General features: G+C 33.9%; 1 protein-coding gene across 1 annotated transcript in view; it reads left to right on the forward strand.

The window, feature by feature from the left end:
- Positions 1–18858, forward strand: part of LOC115877797 (RNA/RNP complex-1-interacting phosphatase) — a 145616-nt gene that overhangs the window by 96125 nt on the left and 30633 nt on the right. Inside the window, exon 5 of the mRNA XM_030894111.1 lies at positions 6136–6221. Coding sequence (XP_030749971.1) covers positions 6136–6221 — 86 coding nt within the window. The remainder of the gene's footprint in view (positions 1–6135; positions 6222–18858) is intronic.

An 18858-nucleotide genomic window follows, 5' to 3' on the forward strand; every position in this document is an offset into this window, starting at 1 on the left:
TGGACGACCAAGAAATAGTAGAGGCTGCAGTCATTGTTATGCACAGCTTAATTATTAAAATGGAGAAAAATCGAAAACATTGGTGGCAAACCCAAATTTTTAGAAATCGATATAATTTACTGCAACAACTTAGTGTCTGAGGAGGGCTATGATCAGTTCAAAAACTTTACAAGAATGACCAGACCCGACTTTGAATATTTACAAAATTTAATAATACCAAAAATTACGAACAAAAGATACAAATTTTAGAATAGCAATTTCATTAATATCGACATATTCAATATTAATTTTATTTACAAGATCTTGCCATGCGTTTTTTTTTTATTTTTTAATAATACAAAGAATGTTTAATATCCCATAATATAGGCAACTTTTAATATTCTTCCATTAATAATAACGAAGATTCATTGATCCACTCCATAATTTTAATAAAGAAAACGAAAAAAAATCACACACGCACGCACGAACGCAGACAAAACAAATTGCCGGTGCAAACTGAGCGTTCGCGCACACATAAAATCCCTTTGAGCACGGACCAAAAACCGACACCAGACGGCTCACGTTTGCGGCTGCTCGCGCACAGACAGATTCAGAGTGAGCGTGCGCGCACAGCCGTTTACACTTGAGCATTCGCGGAGGATCAGTGCGTGCGTGCTCAAGTCTAAACGCACCACAAGTAGTTTTGCTACCATATCCGCGTGACTATGAGAAAGGAAACAGGTGTCATAAAGTGATATTTTTCATCATAGGTCAACTAGGTCTGTTACAAAAACCGGTCTCTTCTTAGTCGTATTCTTATGTCTGAGAAATATTGACCTCATGGAATCAGGTACATCCATTTACTCTCGTTTTCCATGTTTGTCGATCCTTTGCTTCAGTTAGTAGAGTTTGTATTGGTGTATTTGTAATTTTCTTAACATGGTCTATCCATCTAACACAGGTGACCTGCCTCTCGGGCGTTTTCCTTCTACCTTTCCCTGTACTATTAATTTTTCTAGGTTGTTTCCCTCGCGTCCTGTAGTGTGTCCAAAGTATTTCAGTATTTGTCGGTAACATATTGCAAACAATCTATCTTTGACCTTTAACTCCTTTAGTATAGGTGCGTTTCTCTGTCCATGATATTCGTAACATACGTCGCCAGCACCACATTTCAAATGTATCTATGTTTCATCTGATGTTTTCTCATCGTCCAGGATTCCGCTCCGTACAGGAAGATTGAGAATATGAGGGGTTTTACTAACATGATCTTCGTATCTCTTGTAATGTGACGATGTTTCCATATTCTTGTGAGCTTACTCATGACTCCTCGTGACATTGCCGTTCGCCTTTTTATTTCCTTTTCACATCCTCCTTGGTTTACTTAATCCCAGGTATAGAAATTCCTCTATATTCTCTATATTTATGAGGTTCGGTCGTGGGAGGATTTCACCTCTGTCGACTACCATAAGTTTAGTTTTGCTGACATTTATTTCCATGCCTATCTTAGTACTTTCTCTCATCACTCTATCTAATATTACAAAAACCTTGACTTTATAGATCTATTGTGTTATAACTCATCATAAAGTCTCAGAACTTTGACAAAAGCCAGTATATGAGACGCTTTAACAGAAGTGATCTATCTATCTCCGATATCAGTCATACCAAAGTATATGGTACGAATGGTTGTCATCTCGGCGTACTCTGTGATGAGGTGTTCTGGTGTTTCCCTATTGGTCTCACAGAATCTGCATTCGTCGTTGTTTCTCAGCTTCAATCTACTGAGGTGTTTAATGAGGAGACAGTGTCCTTTTAAAAACCCCAGGGCAATCCGAAGATTCTTCTTACTGGAATCAAGGAAAACATTAACTACCCTGTATACAAACTATATACCACTCTCTATGTATATCTTTAAAATCTGAACGTTCTATCGCAAAAAAAACAAGAATATTGGCACGAACAAATTGATTTTGCGACAAGGCGCCAATCAAACAACGCAGAAAATAAAATAAATATGTTTTGCATAAATGAATAGGAATTGCTGTTTTCTTTTATACGATTTCGTAGTACCCTTTGGTGAGAGCGGTCTAATAAAAGGCTCGGTACGGCAGAGAGCTTCTTTCAGAACATCGACGCATCCTAATATTGAAGCTGTTAAAATTCTTCGATACTGAAGTGCTTGAGAAAATAACATAAGTTATACGAAAAAGGATGATCGTATTATGTGGCGATATGAAAAGATACAAGTGTTTTTTTTTCCTTTGTAGTACCGTAGTCTATAGAAGTAAAGAGGTCTTTTCAAAATTCATAATGGTACCGACGAAAAAAAATTTTTTTGATTGAGCGGATTTTTTCTATAGGGAATATTTCATAAATAAATAATATCGAATATTGACAATAGGGCAGTGGTTAATGGTCAATCTAAAAAGGGATATCTAAAAATGATCAATCGAACAGACAGAAAAAAAGAGAAATTCAATATCTGTGAATCACCGAAAAGGGTGAAAGTCATACTGTAATCGAACCCTTGCAAATCCCTTCAATTGTGCGCGGACTTAATTTTTCTAATCCTCCAGACAATCGACTTCCTGGAACTCAATGGCTTGCGATCCAGATAATTTAAATGAAACGAATTGTTAAAAAAGGGTTCAGGCTTAATCCCTAACAAATATCTCATTCAAAACCTTTAGAGAAGTCTCAAGTATCCAAAAGAAAACACATTTTTTAATTAGAGTATGAATAATTAATAATTTCAATAAAAAAATCATGGATATACTATTCAAAATAGATGCATTAATTTTAGTTTCTTTTCATATATATCTTCTCTGATCGATATCTCTTCAGACACTATTAGAAAAAAATACTACTGACCAAACTAAGCGCTTCTCCAGTCTTTGAATACATTTTATTATTCCTATACAAGCGGCAGCTGCCAACCAACTATAAGAAATCTGTCTGGTCGATAATATATATTCGTTTTAGTAACATATATAGTGGACTGGACAGTGATAAGGAACTGGTCGCGAGTACCTTTTGTTGGTCCGATGGTACCATGTCTATTAAGGTTGAGTTTTGTCTTTTTAAAGTGGGTACTTCTTTGATAATAATAAATTGGTCTTGGAGAGTTTTATTAAAGGCTTTTTTCACTTAAGTTTTCACTTAATACAATAAAGTTATATTTTTAGGCTTGTCATTATTGCAATCTTTACAAAAAAGGGATATTTTGATTTTGTTTTAGTTGACAATTATGGAGAAAATGAGAGTTAAAGTTTTTTAATGTTACTTAATTAAAATTAAACAAGCTGGAGAGAAGAAAACTTGACACAATGCTTTATTATATTTTAAATTGTATAATTCCAAACTAGTATAACTCAAAATACAACTGTGGTCATTTTTAAAAATGTTTGTTTATACTTTTTTGGACTTGAACCGTTTTATCTCTGAAAATATTTGAAATTTTAGATATAAATTGGTTCATCCGCGTACATTCTTCTTCGTCATTAAGGGATTTGTTGACTTCACATTGTCTTTTAATAGTGTTTTCTTCGATTTTTATAAAAAATTATGGTATATAGGCGGGATAAAGGGAGAAGATCTTTCGTGTGTTCTCTTTTAGAGTGTGTTACGTTACGTCTATGAAATAAGATTTTTCTTCCTCGTGCAGTTTTATTCAGATCAACAACATGATATCTAAGTATTTGTTTTTGAAATTTATTGATGTAGTAATAGTTGAGAATAATAATAAATCAAGCTATACTTCTGAATAGATAGAATCAGACCTTTCCATAACTCCTTCCCATGATTCACTTTCATATCTCCCTAAAGCAAATGAGAATTTGCACAGTTTCTTCCTCACGCCCGTAGTATTAGATGAGCTCCGTAGTACAATTAATAGTATTAAAAACAAATCCTCATCTGGGACTGATGGGCTTACTCTCAAAATGTTCTCTGAACTTCCTGAATGCACATTAAACCATCTTACTACTTTAATTAACGAGTCATTCCAAAAAGGAGTTTTTCCAAACTGTCTTAAGACAGCAATAATTATTCCTCTGTATAAAGGAGGTGATAAAGATGAAGCTTCGAACTATCGCCCAATTGCACTCCTGCCCACATTATCTAAGATCATTGAAAGATTGGTTAAAAAAAGGGGTTTTTTTCAAAAAAGGTTTCGCAACCCATCAATTTGGATTTCTAAGTAACAGTTGCACAAATGATGCTATGTTCGACCTTTTTAATAATGTATACTCTAGCCTGAATAACCAGCACTCTACAGCTACAATTTTCTGTGATTTCTCTAAGGCTTTCGATTGTGTAAATCATAATATCTTAATTAACAAATTGCAATACTATGGTTTCAGGGGAGTGCCGCTCGAATGGCGTAAGTCATATCTTGGCAACAGAAGGCAGCTTGTGAGGATTGATACGTCTATGTCTTCTTGTAAGCCTATAGAATGTGGTGTCCCTCAGGGTTCAGTACTTGGCCCTATTTTGTTTCTGGTGTTTATCAACGACATTGCAAATCTGGACATTAGCGGTAAAATCTGCCTCTTTGCGGACGATACTAGTTTCACTTGGAGCGGCCCAGATGTTGCGGCGCTATATGATACTATATCCAATGACTTACGCACCATTAAGTCTTGGTGCGATTCTAATCTCCTATGCCTCAACCTATCAAAAACTAAAGTTTTGTCATATAAAAGTACTATAAACCTTTTGTACTTAATAACACTACTATTGACGTCGTGGACTCTGTGAAATTCTTAGGACTTCTTGTAGACAACTCGTTAAAATGGGACTCTCACATTGAAGCTCTATCAAAGAAACTAAGCGCTGCCTGTTTTGCGCTAAGATCAGTTTCTAAGGAACTTAACTTCTCAACCTCTAGAATAGCCTATTATGCCCTTTTTGAGTCACATCTTCGTTATGCCCTTCCATTCTGGGGTACTTGCTGCGCAACAAAATTTGATCGTGTTTTCATACTTCAAAAGAGAGCAGTTCGATATTTATTGGGACTGAACAGTAGAACTCACTGCCAGAATTTCTTTAAAAATTTGAAAATACTGACTCTTCCTTCTTTATTCATTTTTGAATCCGTTTGCTTAATCCGCAAGCACATATCTGCTATTCCCGAAAGGCCATCTCATAACTATCCACTTAGGAATGCAGAGCACGATCTTTATCTGCCAACCCCGAGCTCAGAACTAGTTAAGGGTTCAATACTGTACAATGCCAAAAAAATGTACAATCATCTGCCTTTGAATATCAAATCGCTTTCATTCTTTCCCGCATTTCGCAAGGCTCTAAAATCATACCTACTGGAGAGAGCCCTATATGCGGTAAACGACTTTTTGTTGATGTTTGATTATGAACAATTTTGAATTTTAAAATTTTGATCATCACACACACTGGTCAAAGGTTAAGTATTTAATATTCTATAACTTTAAAATTATATCTATTTACTGCGTACTGTTCTAAAATTGTCCATGTATATTCTTTTTGTAATTTTAAAGACTTAAATTTTTTTGAATTGTATTATTTGTATTGTGTATTTTTTGTTGTTTGTATTTTTTTGTGATTTTGTTGTTTGTGAGTGCTTTGTCGATGAAGCTGTTTTGGCTTTTTGCACAATAAAGCGTTGTTTGTTTGTTTGTTTCAGATGGCTGACAATCTGATTCACTTGTTCAGTTGGTGAAATGGTTCAGACTTTGTTTCATTGTCATCCATTTTATCAAAAAAATATATTTTTTAGCTCTAAACTTTAGTACGTGTGTTAAAATCGCGCACAGCGTTAAATTTTATGGACTTGATCCAGTTGACTTTTGAAAGGAATCAACAGAATATTCAGAAACCAAACAGGAATAATCTATAGCTGCGTAATGCGTGAAGTATGACTTGATTCGTTTCTCTACTGGAAAAAAACAATATTTTATAAATGTATAAAAACGATTATCTTAAAATAGTAGGAAATTGGACTTGAATCATTTTAATTCTGGCCACTCCATATTAAAAGGTAAATTATGAAGGTTCCAACAATACAACTAGTAAATTAATAATACCGATACATTACGCGACCCAGTTTAACCAGTATATTCATTCGTTTCTTATCGCTACGACCCGAACGAGCGTTCGATTCAAAACAATTATATTATTTTTCAGAGGGAATTTGGCACAAAGGGCATTGCCCACGTGAAAATCAGCGTGGAGGGACAGGGGAAACTGCCGCCAGCCGGAAAAATACAGCAGTGAGTATGCACTCGCGGTCGTGGTTCAAATCAAAAACAACCCTTATACAGGGGTAGTTAAGATGCATTGGTAGTTGTGAAAAAAACATCAGAAAAATTACAAATACATGGTTTCCGAAATTTATTTACTGTTTGTTGTTTGGATTAGTAACATAATGTACAGGGTGGTCCGAACTGTATTCCGGAAACTTTGGCAGCATATTCTGCAGATAAAAATAAGTAAAAAAGTATATCCTAAAATGATTAATTTCGGAGATACAGGGTGTTGAAATTTCATTTTTATTTCGATTTTTTCCAAATAATTTTTGAAGTAGGTAACATCAATATTTGGATGAAAATTGGTGTCTGTGAGTTTTTTTGATATGAGAAATTTAATTTTCATATCAATATGATTCCTATTCGTAGGGAGCGCCACCTACATGTGTTTTAACTGTTTTAACTTTTCGTCCCTACTTGTATAAAACTGCTAAGTAAAAAATATACATTTACGACGTTTTTTAGGTAAAAAAGTCTCTTGGTAAAAATCGGTACGAGTAATGGTTCTCGAGATATTTGGAATCGATTGAAAAAATCGGATTTGGATTAGACTGAAATCATAATTGAAATATATGATTTCGTGTTTTTGTGCCAAAACTTCAACAGAACCTGTTTTAGATGGTCAAATTATGATTAAGTAAAAAAATAATAATTTCCTAAATTTATTATTTCATAATAACTCAAAGTGTTTGGTTTTTGTCAATAATGACATGTATTGACTACTTCCATTCAAAATATCTTGAGAACGATTGCTCGTAGCGATTTTTACCAAGAGACATTTGTTACTTAATAAGTCACGAAAATGTATATTTTTTCAGTTATTAGTTTTATACAGGTAGGGACGAATAGTTATTACTCTTCAAAACAGTTAAAACACATGTAGGTGGCGCCCCCTAATAATAGGAGTCATACTGACATCAAAATCAAATTTCTCATGTCAAAAAACTCCCAGATACCAATTTTCATCCAAATATTGACGTTAGTTCAGAAATTATTTAGAAAAAATCGAAATAAAAATGAAACTTCTACACCCTGTATCTCCGAAACTAAGCATTTTAGGACATATATTTATACGAACTTTTTTACTTATTTTTATCTGTAGAATATGCTGCCGAAGTTTCCGGAATACAGTTCGTAGCACCCTGTACATGATATCGTTTCTGATACAAAATAGATTTATCTTAACAAAATATTTAGGCATCAATATAAAAATAAACAAATTCTGAATTATATTGATCATTAACATTACACTAGTTGCAAACGATATATGTAAACTACAATTATAAAAACCTCCACAGCACATGTCCAGAGGTCTTATTGGTATCTAGCACCTTATGTGTATAGGCAACTATAATACCTCAATTTCTTAAGACTTCTCTCTTTCCGTATCTTTAAAAAACGACTAAAATATTGGATACTAACAAATCCCAGAAATATGACACACAATTTAATTGAAATACCCGCTAAAGATTTTTAAGACCATGTATTGTTGTTTATTTATGTATTATAACAATGTCTTGTACTATCAAAAATTGAATTAATGTTTTATGTATGTCTGAGTATATCACTAAGTTGAGCATTTTGTGTTGCATGATTATATTACACATTTAGATTTGAAATTATTGTGTCTTTTGTTGTATTCAATGCATTAATTTTCTGGTTTCTTGTTTGTAAATTCATTTATGATATTTTTAAATTTAACAAGAATTGTTTTTTTAGTGATAGTTTTTACCTATTTATGACAATCTATCATATTGTAGATTGTATGGTTAGGTTAGGTTAGGTTAGGGATATTACTTCGAGTGTCTTAGACCGTTGGAGAGGATTTCCATTCCAGGTTCTTGAGTTCCAGTTTAAGTTGGTTTCCATTTGGAAAGCAGAACGGTTCTGGTCCAGTTAGTGGAGTGTCCGTTCCTTTTCTAGCTAGATCATTTGCTTTTTCATTACCTTCTATACAAAAATTGCTGGCATCGATCCAGAGTAGGACTATTTTCTTTGCCTAATTTGCTTTTCTAGGCATCTTTTGACCAACTTCGAATTTTGAACTTCGTTTGACTATCAGATAAGATGGCTATTTCTTATTTCTGTTCGTATAATAACAACGTAAACGATAAAGCTTCTAATTTGTTTTATGAAAATATTTTTCTGGTTCTCCCTGTAACTGTTAATCGTACAACGATCCCGCGCCATTTCAAAGTTTCGGCGACATTTCCTGAGCACGGCGGCATCGGCGTAAACACGACTGCAAATCAAGGTATTCGGCTCAACTTTATTTTCCCAGTCGCTCCAATATTTCTAACTAGTTTTTCGGAAGACGTGGAATCCCGGTTAAAACTTTTTAAGTTGCGACGTACTAGACAGCGAAAGAGATGTAGAGAAGTAGAGAAGAGAGAGAAATGTAGGGATGGGAATATAAATTATAGTAAGACAGTGGTGGTTCGTGAGTTGGAGGATGGTGTGTGATATCAAGTGATACTAAATAGTAAATAAAATTGCTTGCCAACTATATGTATATCATGTACTATACCTATTATACCTTCTGGTTTGTTCAGTGAAAATCACCGTAATAAAAGATAGAATAAATCTGAATATGATTTTGATGAAGTTCTACTAAATGAAATAAAGGATGAAAGAAATTCATCAGTTTGCCGCTAGTTTTAGGACTGTACGATCTGAACTGAAGATCAATTTTACTGAACAGTGCTTTCCATAAAATCAATAAAATGAAAAATATACGAAATAATATACATGTACTGATTTCTTTAGAAAATCGACAACTATGAAACTATGGTACTATACCTACTTCTGGTACATTGTGAGACAGGAAATTGCAGAGAGAAATAAGCCCTATAACATAGGATACAACATTTTAATGAACAGTGCTTTCCATAAAATTAATAAAATGAAAAATATACGAAATAATATACATGTACTGATTTCTTTCGAAAATCGACAACTATGAAACTATGAACCCTTCCTGGACACAAACGGTACATTGTAAGACAGAAAATTGTAGAGAGAAACAAGCCCTATAACATAGGATATAACATTTTAATGAACAGTGCTTTCCATAAAATCAATAAAATGAAAAATATACGAAATAATATACATGTACTGATTTCTTTCGAAAATCGACAACTATGAAACTATGAACCCTTCCCGGACACAAACGGTACATTGTGAGACAGGAAATTGTAGAGGGAAACAAGACCCTATAACATTTTAATGAACAGTGCTTTCCATAAAATCAATAAAATGAAAAATATACGAAATAATACAGGCCACACATAATGCAGTTACGTCCAACGACGCCATCTTCAGTTTTGGGACTGTCAGTTTTGGAACTGAAGGAAAACTGTGCGTTCACCACACACACAAACATATCGTCAGTTTTAATCGAATGATCTTGAAGTTGTTGAAAAATGTTTTTAGAGAGAACTTGAAAAATGTTTTAAAATACAAACAATACACTGTTCGTGCTTTTGTTATTGCAAGAGCCAATTACAGACACAAAAAATCAGGTCTGGGTGAAAGATTGGTTGTTACAACGTGATACATTATTTCATATTACGAAGTGCGAAAATTAAGAACTAGAGTAACAGGTGACCTTAAAAACTACCTCAGAGTGAATGACACATGTTTTAATAAACTTTTAAAGATGGTTAAGCCCTTAATATCAAAGAAAAATACAAAAACGCTTTGATTTTCGCGCTTTTTAAGTTTCTTCCGGAAAGCACTTCGCAAACTGTTTATTCTTTTCTTTACAGAATCAATAGTTGTATCAACATTTGTATCAACAGTTTTATAAAATTCCAACAATTTTTCATAAGCTTTAGTTTTTTCCTGTCTATTTGAATAAACTTTACTTTTAATTTTCCAGACAGGGTAATTGCCTATACAAATCAACAAAATCGCTTAAAAAAATCGTATTATTACTTAAATCGCTCGTCTTGATAGTACAAAACTTTCAACTTGTCAAAAGATGGGAACGTACGATTAGAACACAGAACAGATTCAGACCTGTCGATGGCCTGTATGTGTATGGTGAAATTTTGCACCTTAACTCGAGTAATGCTATAAAATAAAAATTAAACGTATCCCATTCGATTTGTACGGCTCTTAAGATTACTTCGTCTTGACCGATAAGAGGTCACCCGTGGATATCGAAATAACGAGAACGGAGTCTCTAAGCTAATGAACCACATCTATCGGCGCGTGGGAGTTGAAAGAAACTCCGCCGCAGCCGCTATAGGGTCGATCCAATTTCCCTTCTTCGGCTAGCCTAATATAGACGTCATTTTGACTGCTCTTTATACCATCTTCTTCGTGTAGTCACTGTTTTCGCCGCGTCATCAAGCGAAGGAAAGAATATGGGGCATTTAAATAGTCGGTGATTGATGAATTGGTATGAAATGACCACAAAATACTGCTATTTCGCGGAGGAATGAATTATAAGGAAGCGGCGGACAGTTGTGTACGTGGGAAAATCGCTGATAGACCAATATGAGATATCGCGATATACTCTAACAGCTTGGGCACTCTAAGAAGCATTACTATGCAGTCAGTGAGATGGAAAACCGTGATGGACTGCCGAGAAGCACTGTCCTGGCCTAGCTGCTTCAAGGCGGGGCCACTCAGCACAGAAGCACTGTGCTGGCTGCCAGCCACAGCGATGTGGTTGGCAACCAGGAAGCGGACAGACTCACTAAAAAAGGGACCAGGGGAGAAGCTGTGCCAGATGACCCACCACCTGAGACCATCAACACACTGAAGGAAGCTATGGAAATTACCATCGAAGCCAAGCAGCAAGAGACATGAGGAAACTGGCCCACGGGGGTAAACTTCGTTAGATGGAAGATTTCCAACGACAGAAGAAACCATGGAACACCTGCTGTGCCATTGTCCGGCACTGGAAAACCGACGGCGACGCTTTAGATCTTTAGGAGCACGGTTTTTTGGAGGGACTATAGAGGAAGCATCAGAAGCTAACATCAGCGACATTGGGAACATTACAAAGAGCTGAGATATGAAAGATCGAATAATGCAAGGCAGGAGGGCAATATTTATGTTGAATGGTGTACTGTGGGATCAAGGATTTTCTAAAGCTAATAAGAAGAACATATATAATATCGTAGTGAAAAAAAAAAACATAATATCTTACGGAAGCGAAGTATGGCAGTTGAAACGGAGAACATGCTATTAGCGACCGAAATGGATTACTGGTGGAGATCTGCTGGAAAATCGAAAAGAGAAAAAATAACCAACGGCAGAGTAAGAGAGATTATGGTTTGGTCATGTGGCAACGAATGCCCGATCACAGAATACCAAAACAAATTTTACTGTGGACACCGCGAGGCAGAAATAAAAAAGGAAGACCACGACGAAGCTGGAGGGAGGGTGTGGATAAAGAACTAGAAAATAGAGAAATACTTGATTATATCTGGCTAAATAGAGAAGAGTGGAGGTTAGGTGTCGGAAAACGTCGTAGAACGTTCTGAACCGACTTATATATACAGGGTTGTTCACTACATACGACACGAAGTATTGTAGCTAAACGATTAGATTTATACAAATTGTAAGTTTTGTGTTCGTTGAAGGACTATTAGAGCTACAATTCAGAAATATTTTTACAAGATACAGAGTGTCACAAATAAGTAAAAAATATTATAGTTGTGTTTTTTTAAATAGAACACCCTGTATATTATTCTATTTTTGGATTATACGATTGAAATAAAGGCAAATAAAAAATTTGATTAAGGTTTATCACACTTAAACCTTAACGTTTTTGAAATATTTTCAAAATTGCAGTAAAAATTTTAAGGCTTCATTTCTCCAAGGGTATCAAAGTTTTTAATACTAAATATTTACTGAAGATTATTAATTGATCAGATATTGTGCTGCAATAATAAAAATTTTACTACCTTATACAGAGTGTCCAAGAATTTGTATTAAATAATTACTAGCTTTAAACGGCAATAACTCGTTTAATTTAAATGGAACACCCTATATATTTTACGTGAATCATATGCACAATGTAATTGTCTACCAAATTGTATTATACCATTTTTTACCCACCTCTTCAAGTTTTCATAGAAAATGCATTTTCTTATAATTTAGACCTCATTTATCACTATACCCATGGAATATTGATATTTTAGCTTATTTTTAAAGATGTAACAAATTTTCAAAGGGTACAGATACTAATATTGTCGATATAGTTTGCTTATTTAATTAAGAAATTAAAAAAACTGTTTAATTATTTTTTGTTAAAGAGGACCAATTAATATGATCCCAGTATTTAAACTACATTAATTGACTGTTTACGTTGATTAAAAATATTTGCTCCAAGTACTAAAAAACTGAATTTTGTGTGTGTATTAAACAGTGTGATGAAAAGTAACACCTTCTAAATTTTATTTAATTTTTTGACGAATGCTTTATTTATAAAAACAGAGACGTTCGTTTTCATAACTTATTATTATATTGATTTCTGAGCCAAATCCACATTTATTTAGAATACTTTATCAATTAAAACAATTTAAAAGTATGTAGTTAACTAATTTTTGGTGTTTTAGGTCGGAAATAATGGTGGTATATTTAATGGGTATACTCTTTTACAAAGATTTAAATAGTTTTTTTTGTATACCAATGGGCAATGGGCTTGCAATATTTACCACCTGTAAATTTTGTACATATTATATGGTGCTATAAAAAATCTGAAATGTCAATATTCCATGGGTATAGTGATAAATGAAGTCTAAATTATAAGAAAATGCATTTTCTACGAAAACTTGAAGAGATGGGTAAAAAATAGTATAATACAATTTGATAGGCAATTACATTGTGCATCTGATTCACGTAAAATATATAGGGTGTTCTATTTAAATTCAACAAGTTATTGCCGTTTAAAGCTAGTAATTATTTAATATAAATTTTTGGACACTCTGTATAAGGTAGTAAAATTTTTATTATTGCAGCACAATATCTGATCAATTGATAATCTTCAGTAAATATTTAGTATTATAAACTTTTATACCCTTGGAGAAATGAAGCCTTAAAATTTTGACTGCAATTTCACAAAATTGAAAATATTTCAAAAACAGTAAGGTTTAAGTGTGATAAACCTTAATCAAATTTTTACCTTTATTTCAATCGTAGAATCCAAAAATAGAATAATATACAGGGTGTTCCATTTAAAAAAATACAACTATATTATTTTTTACTTATTTGGGACACTCTGTATCTTGTAAAAATATTTTTAAATTATAGCTCTAACAGTCCTTCAACGAACACAAAACTTACAATTTGTAAAAATCTAATCATTTAGCTACAATACTCCGTGTCGTATGTGGTGAACAACCCTGAATATATACAAAGAGCTGGAAGTGCTTTAACGCAAAGAAAGAATGAGAGGAAGGAGGGTTTGGTATTCAATAATATATTCATATTAAATCATTTATAATATTCCAATTAGTTTATACTAACTATCCAAAAGACAAAAACAACGAGTATGACCCATAACTAGCTAAGAGAAAACATGAGAAAACGTGAGTGAAAAACGTTAATAAACCGAAATATTCGCGATCATAAAATCTATTCGGTGTGTTGAAGAGCGGTTCGAAGAGCGTAAAGGCCTCCATACACTTCGGTTATTTCACTCGGTTTTAACCGTCCAGCGGTGGGATTCTGCAAGCTGTCCAAAGTAATTTTTTGCTAGTGACTCACAATTACTCGGCTTTCTTCGCGACAATATTTTGTCCGTCATACCACACTCATACCAAAATTATCAAAACTATCATCTAATTTATTTGTTTTGACATTGAAATTCTAGGTTATGGCCTGAATCATAGAATCATAGATTTGTAAATAACATTTAGCAAAATGATGGTGACAAAATATCGATATATTTTATAAAATTCATTGATAGGAGCGAATAGAAAACCACAAAACGACAGTTAAAATAGTCTTGCCCGTTCGGTTAAAACCGGACAAACCAAACCGAAGTGTATGGACGGTTTAGGAATGTTGAAAAAACGGAAGATATTCGTTTTCTTTGTGAAGAAACACGACGGCACCGTGTATCCCGTCGAGACGTACACGCCGTTTATTGTTTCTTTTACTATTTTTAAGTATAAATAATTGATTATAAATAGGAAAATATTTTTTAAGGTTATAAATAGTCGCCCACCTATGTTACGTTTCGTATAAGTCGCTTGTTCGTATGTATATGTAGTTGACGACCTTGAGATTACTTTGGTGCATTGGAAAAATTATCGTTTAGATGTCATCCGTGTAACAAGTAGTAGAAGAGGAATTTCTTAGGAGTTACGACCGAGAAAAATAAAAAAATTGGCGCCGGGGGGCACTTATAGCCGCCCATACTAAAATATGTTAATAAAAAGTTGGTAGGCAGTTCTTTTAGTTTCAAATTTTTCCAATTTTGGTCCGCGATTATTCCCCCTATCCGCCACCTGGGGTCGCGTCCGATGGCGGTTTGGAATTCTCCACGCGGATTTTCTCAAAAACGGACTACGGAAACACGGAATATCTCAAAACCTGCGACTTTCACTGATTTTGATGTTATTACAAATTTTTTTGCAAATATTATTCTTAATCTTAAATTGAAAACCGCATTTCGCTAGCTACTGTAATTTTGGAGTTTTTTTTTTAAATTTTTAACCCCCTCCCATACCCCCTTACCAACCCTCCACCCCCACCAAAAACTAATGGCCAGATTCTCGAGTGCCACAGTATTTTTGTGCCAAATTTGGTTAAAATCGGTTTAGCGGTTTTTGAGTTATCATGTTACAAACGGAGAGACAGACAGACAGACACCATGAAAAGATTTTGTATTTACGTCATTTATGATCCAAATAACTCATTTTGAGTGAAATTAAAAAAACTTTTTTTTTGCCGATCTTAGTAGCCTACAGTACGTCTGTCCGTTCTGTAGCTACGTAGTATCCGTGAGAGGATAAACGATATTCTCTCCATGTTTTTCGTAAAAAATTAGACGACGCGTCCCATCCATAAAAATTCGACAAAAGTAGCCAATTAAATGAGTGGGCGGAGCGATTTGCGGTGACGTACTCGTCAAGTCGACGTATAAAATATATTGTTGTTTATTTAAATGTTTTTTGTCCGCATTCCTTTCATAGATACAGATCCAGCAGACGTACTGTACCATACCTATTGGTATGGTCGACTAAAAATATATATTAAAGACACCGAAATGTCATATTTACTCTGAACAAAAGGAAAGGAAAAGTGTTAAATCGGAATGGTGCTAAAACTCCACTCTCCTGGATTCATTGACACTTGTGGCGCCTCCGAAAGAATCGGGGTTCGTTATCTAATCTCGCCAGGTACTTTTTTCAGCTTTTATTTGCCATCGGCCGCATTGTTCGATAATGTCTTTATCTCTATTGACATTCTCTGCCAATATATCTCACTGTTGCGCAAATACTGGATGACCGCCTGTTGAGAAGATATTCGCAGAAATTCGCAGAAAGTTATTTCGTTGATTCTACCCCAATTCATGGACTCGGACTCAGTATGTAATACTTATAATATCATTTCTAAAATATCCTTCGATATAGATAAAACATCTTACCTTTAAAAATTATTTCTAATTGATTTTGAACTTGGTTTCTCATTTGTAAAGAGTCCATTACGCTGTACTTTCGGGTCGGGTAAAGAGTGTGTGTGGCCGAAGGAAATATATATTATATTTCAGAAATCTGCCTAAGGCTTAGCCCTATCCTATCATGTGAAGCCACACTCAAAATTCCAAACACACGTGCTTTGATTAAGGCTTGATCAATGTTTGCAGAGCGTCAGCATTTGCCATAAAATAGCGAGCAATTTGTTACAAAACCATATAAATTATATATCGCTGTAATCACAAAACTTCAATCTATTTCCGTATAGTAACGGAATTTTAAATTGTGTCTATATTTATAGAACATTTCGTCCAAACTTAAGGAATATTTTGTTGATATTGAATCCTTTATTTTTAATTTCCATCTTCATTTGTGTAAAAACACCTAGCCAGTTTTCAAAAAAACGTTAAATTCCGAACGCTTATTTTGCTACTTTTTCGGACTAGTGAAATGGACTCTTAAGTGAAAATAAATCAATATACAGGGTGGTCCGAACTGTATTCCGGAAACTTTGGCAGCATATTCTGCAGATAAAAATAAGTAAAAGAGTTCGTATAAATGTATGTGTCCTAAAATGCTTAGTTTTGGAGATACAGGGTGTAGAAGTTTCATTTTTATTTCGATTTTTTCCAAATAATTTCTGAAGTAACATCATGAGTAATAACATGCGAAATTTGATTTTGATGTCAATATGGCTCCTACTAGTAGAGGCGCCACCTACATATTTTGAACAGGTGTGAAGAGTAATAACTTTTCGTTCGTACCTGTATAAAACTACTGAGTAAAAAAATATACATTTACGACGTTTTTTACGTAAAAAAGGTCTCTTGGTAAAAATCGCTACGAGTAATTGTTTTCGAGATATTTGGAATCAATATTATCAATACCTGTCATCATTGATTACAGATGAGGGTTGGAACCTTTAGTATTACACAGCAAAATAAAAACACTAAATCACCACAATACACCAAAACACTTTTACTTTTACAGTGGACGCGCGTTTCGCTAACCATGTTAGCATCATCAGCAGATGATTATAAACTAAATAATTATAAACTAGTTTATAATCATCTGCTGATGATGCTAACATGGTTAGCGAAACGCGCGTCCACTGTAAAAGTAAAAGTGTTTTGGTGTATTGTGGTGATTTAGTGTTTTTATTTTGCTGTCATCAACAATGCAATGACATTAACTAAACATGTTGACTAAATAGTTATTAGACTGAAATCATGAATTTGAAATGTTTTTGTGCCAAAAGTTCAACAGAAACTGTTTTACCATGATTTTTTGCAGAAAAATTTATGAATAATTTAAAAAAAAAATCCCAAATTTATTATTTCAGTGAAATAAATCTACTCAACGTGTTTATTTTTCGTCAATAATGACATGCATTGACTATTTCCATTCTAAATAGCGATTTTTACAAAGAGATATTTTTTACGTAAAAAGTCACAGAATATAATTAAAGTCACAAGTATATTTTTTCGCTCGGTAGTTTTATACAGGTACGCACGAAAAGTTATTACACTTCAAACCGGTTAAAAAATATGCAGGTGGCGCCCTCTACTAGTAGGAGTCATATTGAGATCAAAATCAAATTTCTCATGTCAAAAAACTGCCAGACACCAATTTTCATTCAAATGTTGATGTTACTTCAGAAATTATTTGGAAAAAATCAAAATAAAAATGAAACTTCTACACCCTGTATCTCCGAAACTAAGCATTTTAGGACCTACATTTATATGAACTTTTTTACTTATTTTTATTTGCAGAATATGCTGCCGAAGTTTCCGGAATACAATTCGGACCACCCTGTATATTGGTTAGTCCATCTTTTATTATTCTCCTGTGGTATAAAAATTTAATAACAAACTATGAATAATAGCGCTGTAACTACTTGAAAACCATACAGAAATTGTAGGTTTGTTAAAACGTAACTTTTTAATAAATTATTTATTAGCTAACTATCGTAATAAAAGTTTACAACTTTATACGAGTTGATAACATATTTTAAAATATGCCATTGCTATATTTAAATAATGGGATGTGGTATACGATTCTATTTTGTATATAAACATACCCTGCGATAGAAACAAAAACAGCGTCACAGTGATCATTCGAATATCCGACAGTCAAGCAGCCTTAATAGTGACCAACTCGGTAAAGTCAAAGAATGCCTAGACAAGGTGAACAAATTATTCAAAGAAAATAAAGTCCTCCTACTCTGGGTGCCAGATCACTAAGGGATAGAAGGTATTGAAAAAGCAAACGGTCTAGCTACAGAAAAAGCGAACACTAACCAGAACCGTTCTGCTTCCAAAGAGGAAACCAACGTAAAGCAGAACTCAAGATCCTCGAAGACTCCATTCGTAACCTGGAATAGACTGGAAGACTTGGCCTCAAGGCATTCATTCACCCAAAATACCATAATAAAAAAATGCAAAGGTCTGCGGACTTTGCCTTTGCCTTAGACTGCTAATGATTATTTGTGTAGGACTGACCACTATATTTATCTCGGGCACATTATCAGTCACATGCTGACTGACTAATCACAAAAGTTCCCTTACGTTGATTTAATAAATAACAATACTAATTTAGGAATTTCAACTGAAAACACATCCTGGATGCAACGAGTGCAGCAATTAACGTAAGTAACAACTAATTTGCGCACTCAACCTAAAAATAACCGTACCAAAAGCGTAGATTTCGACTAAACAAAAACTAAAAAAAGTATAAAATAAATATTTTATTTAATTATAGAAAACCACATTATAGAAATAGATTCTCGCATTCTTGTATATTTATAATCAAGTAAACTTTATCTGAATGTTTAAATTTTAGAGACAAAAAAGATTGCTGTAATCGTTTATCGAAACTAAAAATAACCAGCAGGCAGAATCCATTTACGTATAATGTAAAATTAGGTGCTACGAGACCGT

This window comes from Sitophilus oryzae, unplaced genomic scaffold (assembly GCF_002938485.1).
Source record: "Sitophilus oryzae breed Bouriz unplaced genomic scaffold, Soryzae_2.0 scaffold_1499_pilon_pilon, whole genome shotgun sequence".
Lineage (NCBI taxonomy): Eukaryota > Metazoa > Arthropoda > Insecta > Coleoptera > Curculionidae > Sitophilus > Sitophilus oryzae.